This window comes from Suricata suricatta, chromosome 14 (assembly GCF_006229205.1).
Source record: "Suricata suricatta isolate VVHF042 chromosome 14, meerkat_22Aug2017_6uvM2_HiC, whole genome shotgun sequence".
In the NCBI taxonomy this organism is placed as follows: Eukaryota; Metazoa; Chordata; class Mammalia; order Carnivora; family Herpestidae; genus Suricata; species Suricata suricatta.
Genome location: NC_043713.1, coordinates 83,840,979 through 83,852,211, shown reverse-complemented (window position 1 = coordinate 83,852,211; position 11,233 = coordinate 83,840,979). Strand labels below are relative to the sequence as shown.

Here is an 11,233-nt window from a genome sequence, read left to right as displayed (position 1 = left end):
GTGACACTGGCCCCCTGACCTCTTTGAATTTGAAGTCCACTCCCTACACATCAGTCACCTGCCTTTCCTTTCGTACCTAGCCTCCCATTAAGACAGCTTCCTACTGCGCTTAAATGTAACAGACTCCCAGGACCCTGCGCAACGTGGACCCATCTCTACTCCCGACCCTCCAGCCAAATGCCTTCTTTCCATTCCTCCCACGTCAGCTATAGCCCCAGGGCATTTGCATTGGCCTTTCTGGCTGCCCCCAATCAGCCCACAGCCAGCTCCTTCTCAGTTACTCAGCATCAGCTCGGTGACATCCTCGGAAAGGTCCTCTGTCACACCCCACCTCTCCCCCTATCCTGTACTTTACTGTCATTGTCTGTTACATCAGTGTGTTTTAGTTCCTTGGTAACACTTACCACCAACTCAAATTCCCTTATTCTTCTACTCCTTTCTCCCTCCTGTGCACCAGGAAACAAGGCCCATGAGTGGGAACCAACAACGCAAAGTCCCCAGCGCCTAGAAAAGTACGTGATATATAGTACGTCCTCGATAGGTATCTCTTCGAGTAAGTAAACTGCACCAGGACCCTCCACTTAGGCCACAAGATAACTGCTGGTGATATTTACTGAGCTCCCGTATGTGCCCAACACCGGCCCGTGTTAAGTCCCACAACAACCGTACGAGAGAGGTGGTTACTTTCCTCACTTTACAGAGAAGAAAAAAAGCACAAAAGCATAGAAGTCAAGTCGCCTGCCCGGGACCTCAGAGCTGGCGGGGGCGGGACCGGGATGCGGCCGGCACTTGGACCCCGCTCTCAGAGAAGGCATGGAGGGATCGGCAAGGTTAGAGCCCTGGCTCCGGTGCGCTGCCGCCCCTGCCTGCCGGGGGCCTTAGCGAGCTGGGCAGCCCCCGAGTGTGGACCGCCCGAGACGTGGCCAAAAGTCCCAGCTGGAGGGGCGACGAGTCCAGGACGAGACACTAAAGCTGCCACCCACCGGCCGCGTCCGACTGCCGGGGGCCTGGCCCGCTCGGAGCCTCCCTTTCCCCGCAGGCCCCCCGCCCGGCAGCACCGGGTACCTGCACCGGCGTCATGTACGGGAAGCCCAGCTCCCGCAGCGCGCCCAGCACCCGCGGGTGCAGCCGCAGCGGCAGCGACTCCCAGGAGCCCTCCGTGACGTGCTCCATGGCACGCGCCCCGCCGCCGCCGCCGCCGAGCACTTCCGCTTCCGGCCGCCCGGGGGCCGCCGGGAACCGAACTCCGGCAGCGAAGTTCCGGAGGGCGGGGAAGCGCGCGCGGCGGCGGCTGAGAAGCTGACCACGGGGCGTGGGAGCGGGCGGCGGGGCCGGGCCCCCAAGGGTGCCGTCCGCCCTGCGCGGCCACCTGCGCCCCAGCGTCTCTGCGGCCGCTTTTCGGCGGGACGGCTTCTGCTCCGGCTCGCTCGCCCTCTGCGCCCGGCAAAGGCAGATGGCACCACGTCACCGCGTGCGGGCCAAAGGCCAAGTGGGTCTGGAGGGACTGGACACAAATGCATCCCAGCCCCGGAGGCCCAAGTTAGCAGACGTGCAAGACAGGGTCGATGGTGGGGCCCCGAGGCCTGGTACAATAAACGTTGGTTTACTTCCGAGAAAGTGAAAGCCCCAAAGAACACTGTCTTCCCATTCCTGGGCTCCCAATTGGTGGGGGCCACTGGTTGGGCCCCACACATTCATTCAGCAGGCTTTCACCCATCACCGATTACAGGCTGGTGCACGGCTTGCTCCCTTACACCTGCAGGTCTTTACAATGTCCTCTCAGTGAAGCGTTTCTTGCCTCATTACTAAAACTGCCCACCTGGCTTTATTTGTCCTCCATGACACTTGTCATTAATATGCCAGTAAATTTACATATTAGGCTCATCTTCTCCACTAATAGGTAAGCCCCACGACAGTGGGGATTTTTCTTTCTTTAACCCAGTGGCTACAAATGACAGCACAAAGCAGCCACTCAAGTATTTTGGGGACGGCTAAATGGGAAGAGTACTCCTACCAACTGCAGTCATCTCAAACTAAATGAAGTGAAAGATAAGAAGCTTGAGGCCACGTCTCCACTGAAACAGGACCACATGTCAAGCAAAATACCTTTGACAACTGTTTTATAAAATGGGATTTCCAGGGGCACCTGAGTGGCTCAGTCGGGTAAGCATCTCGCCCTTGATTTCGGCTCAGGTCATATCTCACGTGGTTTGAGAGTTGAAGCCTCACACTGGGGACCTCGCTGACAGCGCGGAGCCTGCTTGGGGTTCTCTCCTCCCCCCTCTCTGCCCTCCCCCGTTCACTCGTGTAATCACTAGAGCTCTCTCAAAATAAACAAACATTAAAAAAAGCGACAGACATTTATCAAGCATAACTCAGAAAACATGAACATGTATATCTGAAATATGAACAGAAAGCTTGCACTTTAACAAGTGTCATTTAAACATTAATATGAAACAATACTAAGACTGTTTTTAAAAAGAATTGTTTATTTACTGAACCTGGGGCAGATTAGATACACAACCAATTTTAAATGTACATCTTTTAGTCCAATTTTGTAGTGTTTTCACACACACCCAAAAAAAAAATTGGCATTGCAACAACTATCTTAAGGTAAAACAGTTACCCTGAACTGTTGCAAGTATTTTCACCCAAGTTTGAAAAATTGTTTATCCTGAACATGAAAACCTGTAACAAATTTAAATTAATTATATAAAACTTGTTACTTGTACTTTTCCCCTTGCAAAGATCCAAACACAACATACAAGTAACTAATGTACATCAGTCACAACATAATCCTGGATCGCCCCCACACCACGACCAGATGCGCCTTTAATTTTAAACCCATTATCAGAGACCAAGAGAAAGTAATTTCATTTTATACAAAACAAAATTCACATGTGCCAAAAAAGAGAGACCCAAGAAAAACAAAAACAAAATCCTAGTACTGACAGTGATGTTCAGTACCCTAATTAAACAGTGGCCAAAATGCCACTGATCAAAAATAAAATAGTGGCTGTATATCACTGCAATGAAATCCAAGAGGCTTTAACCCTTTGGCATCAGAAATCCAGATCTTTCCAATTGCACGGATGCACACCGCCTGCAGGACAAGAGTGGGGGAAGTGGATGTGCCAGCCCAGAGAGACTAGAGCTACCATTCGCTGCAACGCCCAGAGGACTGGCTTTAGCAGAGACTTCTTACAAGGTTAGGCAGAAACCAAAAATGGTTATTAGCTGCTGTGTCATCAACCTACCTGGAGGTGATCGAGTCCTAGGTTCAAAATGCAAATTCAGGGGGGAAATGTCGTTGGGTAAGTCTTATCTTCAAGGCAAAAACCAGACAGACGAGTATAAAAGTACCAACCTGGTAACATACTCGTCAGAGCGCCGCCAACAGGCTGGGTGGGAAACGTCAAGATTCAGACTGTGGTCGCTCATAAGGACTCGACAAAATGAACCTTTAATGACTCAAAGTGCAGCAGAAGGGAGCCAAAGAATGCAGTCATTTTAGTGAAGTACTATCTGGAAAGTACTTTTCTGAAAACACTGCATTTTTGTCATGAAAACAAAAGGAAAATCGACATAACAGGGACTCTATGCCTGTATTTCATTTACAGTGTTTGAGTTCTGAAAGGCCTATACAAAGGAGGCAGAGTTCAAACAAGAAATTATGCCAATCAAGTGTCAAATTTTCACTATAACTTTCCTAAAAAGGTGTTTCCCCCCAATATCTATTAATCACAAAGAAACATAAGCTGTGAATGTACAGTTCTGAAAATAAAAATGTAGAAACTAATGACATTATTATGACCAAGATGTTTGGTAAACAGTGAATTATGATTTGAGATCATCAGGAAAAGGCTTTTTAAACAACCCTCCGGACTTCAAAAAATCTCTTCAGGTAGTAGATCTGTCCCAATGTCATGGCAACTAGAACAAGAGCTTCAAAGAAGGACCAAAGGACCACTCTGCTGTTTGTGTTGTCGTTGACTGTGAGGACAAACAAACAAACAAAATTTAACCAAAAAAAAAAAAAAAAAAAAAAAGCATAAGCATCATAAATCATCCTAGTCTTTAGGGGAGTCATATTTTGCACACCATTCCCAGTACTCTAAATATTTTTATCTTTGTCCCTGAGCAACTCAACAAACTCAGAAGCAGAAATTTTAGATTTAAATGGTACCGTAAGCATTCATGGGGTACGGTCATGTGCCACTCATCCGTGAGGAACGGAGAGGAAAAGTGACACCCAAGTAACTTTAACCAGTAGGGTTAAAACCCAGTACAACCTTCTTTCTCTCTCCCATTAAAATATTCCTACGCTATAATCATTTTTGCTGAATCAAAAAATGGACTTTAAAAAAAAACTAAGAAATTATTCCGAAATCATACAGTTACCCAAAAAGCATGACCTACCAAGTCAAAATGTGTCAAAGTGACTTTTTCCTTAAACACTTACTCATTCAATACTGAGCACCAGCGAGGCACTCGGCATCCATTCTGGACGCAGGCAGCTTCCCGGCCGCTGCGCCCACCCGGAACTGGTCCCAGGAACTATCCCACTCCTAAGCTAAGGATCTGGTCCTTAACGTAGCAATCACGACCACTCCTTATGAATTTATTCTAATCTAGATCATATTCTTTCACATTTCCCACCAAATTCTACAGCCTTGCTTTTAATTACTAGGTAGTTTCTGACTTTTCTACAAGTGACCGATATTAAAAACAATTATAATTAGCAAGATAGTAACAACATAAGCCAGCTGAGTGCATATCTTTAGATATTTGTGTGTATCATTTGTAAAACACTGACTAAAATTATAATAGCTAGTGGACGAATAATCACTCAAAAAGAAATGAAAAACAATGAACATGTTCCCAAAAAGATAACTTAGTTACGAGAAAGTGTGGCTTTTTCCCCCAGAGTAAGGAAAGACACACACCCAAAAACATTATTAACTAGACCCTAAAACAATCACCAACGCTGAAACTTTAGTGCTAATGCTACGGCATGAAGTTACTTCTGCCGAACACCTAGTAACCACTGCCCAGCCCACGTGTGAGTGACTAGCTCTTTATGATTTGTGTCTGAAAGGGCAACGGCTGAGTCAACACTCCAAATACGAAGCACTCATGTAAAAACAAGTGTTTATTTCTCCCTTCGCTTCACTCAGGAGAGTGCGGACCCGAGACGCTGCCCTCACGTCGCTGACACCTCTGCCGGACGCAGAGTCACAGTTGTGATCACAGCACTGCGGTAAAGAAAAGAAGTCTCATGATGTTCATTTCTAAGGAGTAAGTGCTGTAGGAAGGTGTACAACAAAACAAAAAACGCTGTGGGAACTATCTGATTTGCAAAAGTAAACAGTACGCCTAAAATCCTATTTGTCACACACACACACACACACACACACACAGGAGCACCTCGGCTCAAGTAAGGTGTCAGAGTGCGGAGACAGGTGCGTCCTCTGGCTGCCGTGTCCCCAAGGACTCCCCACACCCCTGAAGCCACCAGGTCTGAACTGGTTAAAATGAAAAGCAATGAAGGCTCTTGGCACTCAGACTCTGCTCAGTGCCGCTCTCATCCCAGAACGGGCTGGCCCCCAGCGGACAGAAGGGCACCCCACAAATGGGTCCCGCCAGGTGAGGGCGAGAAGGTGGGTTCCCAGAGAGCGAGCAGAATACGAGCGGAGGCCAGGGAAGGGAATCAGGGCAGCAGAGGCAGGGGCGCGCATGCACAGCCTCGGCCCTCCTCGCGCCCCGATCCGCTCCAAGTCAGCGAGACCTGGGGCTCTGGCTTTTGCAGGCTGCTGCGGTCACTCCGTCCTCTCCACTGCGTGAGCTCCAGACCCTGACGGCTTTTATACGGGGCAAGAAGACATGTAAGAGGGGAGGGGGAACACAAACCACTCCTTGAAGAGGTTCGGCCTGTGCCCGCTGTCCCTTCGAGTCCCTCTTCCCTCCGCTCCCTACCCCAAGCTCGGAACAGACTCCTGACATAAACCACTTTGCATTCACGGACAAGCTTGCTCTGTGAGATCTACCCCCAAGAACTGTCTGGAGGATAAAAAAACACTAAACCATAGGTGTGGACCTCGATCTGAGATACAGTATCTGGCTGTGTGTGTGGCACCGCTTGATTTTACATCCGAAAGCACAATCCTTACGAGTACATCGTGGCCTAAACAGGCTTTTCTGAAAACATGCAGTTCCAGCCATCACTGCTCCCACAGACAAACATACTCCCTGTTCCCAGTCTGCAAATTAGGAACCCCGGCTGAGCTTCACGTGGTGACTGTCTAGATTCACGTTTCAGTACCATTTTATCTAAATTAAACGTTCTGTGTTAGGGTGGGAAAAAACTAACTCTCAGCATATGATATTAACATTGGCTCAGAAATTTCAAAATATGTGATTAAAAACCAACTTCACAGTTTTCCTTTCTGCTTTAGGAAAACTATCACTTTGTTCCCTAGCTGACCATAGGTTGTTTTTTAAACTCTTGTGCTAAATGTTTGCAGCATTTTTCAGTTTCGAATTAGTGTCCCAATGATAAACTAGTCTGATACAAAGCTCTAAAACATGTACTCGAGAAATATCTTTGCGTAAGTGCTTTCTCCGAGTCAAGGCTGGAGTAGGGTAGTGTCTGGGAAAGAGTCACCCGAGGAAAACGCAAGCAAGCCCCCCGGCCCCCGGCCGCCGCGAGGGGAGCGCGCTTACTCGCTCTGTGTATCCTCTCGCGGACCTCCATGTACTCCTGCTCGTGCTTCACGGCGGTCATGGCCACCGCCAGCTCGTTAATCATCTCCTCGAGCTTGTTCTGGTGAGCTGCGGAGAGTTTGAGAACGGGTTAGCACAGACGTGGCAATCTCCTTCTGAAAAGGACTTTTAAAGCAACAGTCCTCAAACTACTCCTCAGAGAGGGCGTATAAAGGAAGCTGTTTAGAAATGGCTCCGCCTTCATTTTGGACTATTGGTGACAATTTAATTCTCAAAGCATTTTTGTGAAGTTCATTCCCAGTACAGAAAGCTCTCTCAGGGCGGGAAACATACTACGTGATCCTTACTATAACTAAAGGAAAACAATCAACCCTAAGAAATCTCCTCTAATGAACTGTTCCTAAGTTCACTATACTAACTGCTTACTGAAGGGGGGAAAAAAAAAAAGACTGGAGGGGAGGAGAGCACAAAATATAAAACAAACAAAATTCCTAATAATGTTAGAAATATCAATATTTAAACTAAAATCAAAACCTATGCTTTAGAATCAAATAACTCTCATGTTAACTTAGAGCAACGTCATTAGAATCCTGTAACTCTAATGTTAATTTAAAAGCAGCATCAAAACAGACTTTTAATCTCAATGAAGCTGAATGGAGGAAAACCTGAAGACACTCTTGGAAAAATCCACACCAAAACTCAAACATTCTTCTGTGAAACTCAAAGCGGTAATTTCACTAGAGCGGGAACGGCAGGCACCGCAAGTGAAACACAAGCTCACGGCCGCACAAGGTTCAGCCACGATGAATACAAGGTGAAGTGACAGTTCTGGAGAGGAAGCATGTGCTTCTAGGCAGAGGCGCGTTATGACAGTGAACACAGGTTAGGCAAAGCGGGCACCACAAGAGAAGACCCCCAGCGGAGGCCCCTGCGGCACCAAGGCAGTCAGGCCGGGATCCGTGATCACCCCTCACTAGCTTCGCTCCGGAAGCCCCAAGCACGGAAGCCCCAACCTTAGGAGCAGGGTTTCTCAGGAACGTACTGAGGACATTTTGGACCAGAAGATTCTGTTGGGGGGGGGGGGGCTGTCCAGTGCAGTGTAGGATCTTCCACCCAGCCATGAGAACCAAAAATGTCTCCAGACCAGGGCACTGGCTGGCTCAGTTGGGAGAGCATGCAACTCTTGATCTCGGAGTAGGGAGTTCAAGCCCCATGCTGGGCGTGGAGCCTACTTTAAAGGAAAGTCTTCAGATACTGGCAATTGTTCCCTTGGGGGACACTCCTTTAGAATAAGGTTTAATTAATTTCACACCTTTCGTTCATTGACATTAACAAACAAAAAGCAAAATTTTTAAATACCAGTTAAAGGATTATTTAAGAATAATTCAATAATTGCATTCCTCAGCCAACATTTTCTATTTAGAAAGGACCAATTTCCAGAACATGAATAAGACCCCTTCAGAACTCCTAGTTCTCCTTGAGTTAGCCAAGTTCTACACTGCAAATGGCCCCGAAAGGCAAGCACAAAAATTACCAAGTAGTGGGATTCTCTATAAAGTCTACAGATTTCAAAACCTAACAAATAACTTTTTTTTTAAATGTTTATTTTTTGAGAGAGAGACAGAGCATGAGACAGGAAGGAACAGCGAGAGAGGGACACCCAGGATCTGAAGCCGACTCCAGGCTCTGAGCAGTCAGCACAGAGCCCAACATGGGTCTTGAACTCACAAACCATGAGATCATGACCTGAGCCAAAGCTGGACACTTGACTGAGCCACCCAGGCGTCCCAACAAATACTCCTTTATAACGTGAGTATCCTACTAACTGCTTAATATCGAAGACCAGTACTATCACATTAGCACTATGAAACGTGCTGAACGGCTCGTTTCCACAAATCCCGATGCACACCGGGCCCCCTCCCCTCCAAAAATCCAAATGCACTGTTTCTTGGTAACCAATTTATCCAAAAGACTCAATTCGGGGTTTGGTGCTGGTCAGCAGACAAATAAAAATTAATGTAACTGCAACATATGGCCGAAAGAGCCTTTCTCACCGTATCTAGACATGGCTTCTAGAACTGGAATTCACGTCCAACCAAATTTCAAGTTAGAAAACTAAAATAATGGTAAAAACAAGCCAACGAAGTACTCCCCACAAAGTCAACAGCACCATGTGACAGCAGCCGTGTTACGACGCTGACTCGTCCGGCTACAGCTGCACCTTTCCACCCCCAGCATGGATCTAAACGACAGGGTGACGGACGTTACTACTCAAACGTCAGTCCCCGCACTTCCCATGCCATTAGTTCAAAATGACCTAACCGGTACTTCCCATGATCCAAATAAAAACCACAGAAAAACAAGCACTCGCAAAGTCTAATTAGTTGTAGGGGTTTTGTAATTAAGAGAAAAAACACTCTCATGCGATCAAACAGATTAGAAAGAAGGAAAGCAGGAAGCAGCAGCAACAAAAATACACAGCAGGAGGGTGCTGCAATCCACCTACCATCCCAGGTGTCTCCACCACCTACAGAAAAGTGTAAAATATACACACACACAAAAATAAAACAACAAAATTAACCAAACTAGTCATGTATAAATGAACAAACGATGAACGGTAACGTATATGCCAGGATTAGCAAATCCACACAACCACCAACCTGACGCACACATAACCTACACGCTTACAAAAGCACAGAGGGACTAAGACAAGTGGCAAGAGGCCGCTGTGAAGAACTGAAACATAAAGTTCCAGGCAGTTATTTTTGTTATTCAGAGGAGTCCTGGAGAAACAGAAAGCATGTATCACAAAAGTTTTTGGAATGAGTCTAGAATAAGAAATCAAACACTCCACTCGAATAAACATGTACACAACATTAACTCTCAGAATGTGACCAAAGTCTCCTGAATGCTCAGCTCACCTTCTGTTTCCATGTCTTGTCCTTTGGGGGCCTCCCCAATATCAATGGTGAACATGACTATCTTCGGAGTCATAGTGGACATCCTATTGCTGAAACAAAACTTGTATGTTCCGTCCATGTGAGCCGCGAATGTGTACTTCCCACTGGACTCTCGGTCTCCTTTATAAATCCCGTTATTGTCAGGCCCTGTAATCTGGAGGCAGGGAAGAAATGCAGATCACAAAATATTGAAACCCATACTTCTCCGTTAAGTGGTGTCCATGGGCAGCAGGATATCCACTAAGAAAATGTAACTTTCACTCAGGGACAGCAACCTCTTTGGGCTGCGGTCTCGCACCGACGGAACCAGGCTGGACTCCAGGGCTCCTGACAGCACCTTTCAATTCTGAGTACACTCCTTTCATCTGTCCAACTTACACCTCAACCCCTCAGAAAGAGAAAGAGCACCTTCCACATGGTCTCCATCTGGCTTTCTATCCCCAACACAGCAGGCAAACTGAACTACTAACACCAAAACATGAAAAAAAAATCTTTAAAACTAAGAAATCTGAGCAAGCTACATTTCTAGGTTTTCCTGATTGATTGCTGCAGACCAGTGTAGGAATCTGCTTTATCTGAGATGCCAGAAGGCTTAAGAAAAAGACCGAACTGTAAATTAAGGGACCCGTGATCTCCTTCTCCATCTGCGGCACATCAGCGCTTAGGCTCTGGTCGCCCTCGTTCCTCTTAGAAAGCTGGCAAAATTTGGAGACTGGACTAATTGATCTCTAAGGTCTTAACTAATTTTATCAGTCACTCCTTTCACTATCCCCTATTTTTGGACTTCACTCGTACTGTGTAATTTGTGCCTAAATCTGCTGTCTGCTGTTCACCTGCCAAGTGGAAAAATCCCTGAACCCAATTAATCACGCTCAAAGTATTAATTACATCTGGTTTCCTAAAAGAGATAATAATAATAATTAATAAATTAACGTGAATCGTTCTTTTGGTTAAAATAATAAAATAGGAAAATTTAGGAACCGCTAGATTCTTAAAATAATTTCCTGTTTTTCCAGATACTTTATCTGTAATCATTACGCCTACTATGAATGACCCAAGTCAGCTTTCCCCTAGTCAGAGAGGGCTGATGGAGGTATCTAGAAATCTGCATAAAAACAGGTTAAAAGTTAAGGCGATTTCTATGAAAAATAAAGAAAAACAAAACGCAAATATCTGCCTAACGTCCCTCAGCGGCTTTCGCTTTACTTTTTCCAACACTAATTCCCCAACCCGACGGAAGGCAGCTGCGGACCCCACGAGACCGGCCCCCGGTCAGCCGCGACAGATGCAGCGTCTTCTCGGCCCGGACCTGACACGCGGCGCCTGGTCGGCAGAGCTCGGCGACAGGTTCCACAGAGAACCCGCCGTCCACGCTGAGAACCCAAAGCCACTAAACAACGGCTCCGTATCCGGAGGACACCCGGGGCACGGCATCCCAGCGGGCCGCGGGGAAAAGGGCCGTTAGGGGGTCCCCCGGGCGGCGGCCAGACGGCGGCCCGGGCCCCTCCCAGCGCTCGGACAGCGGCCTCCGCGCCCCGCGCCCCCGCAGA

General features: G+C 47.1%; 1 protein-coding gene across 1 annotated transcript in view; it reads right to left on the bottom strand.

Moving 5' to 3' along the window:
- DDX55 (DEAD-box helicase 55) overlaps positions 1-1,194 on the bottom strand; it is a 10,726-nt gene extending 9,532 nt beyond the window's left edge. The window contains exon 1 of the mRNA XM_029921627.1: positions 1,066-1,194. Coding sequence (XP_029777487.1) covers positions 1,066-1,173 — 108 coding nt within the window. The 5' untranslated portion in view covers positions 1,174-1,194. The remainder of the gene's footprint in view (positions 1-1,065) is intronic.
- Positions 1,195-11,233: the final 10,039 nt, after the last annotated feature.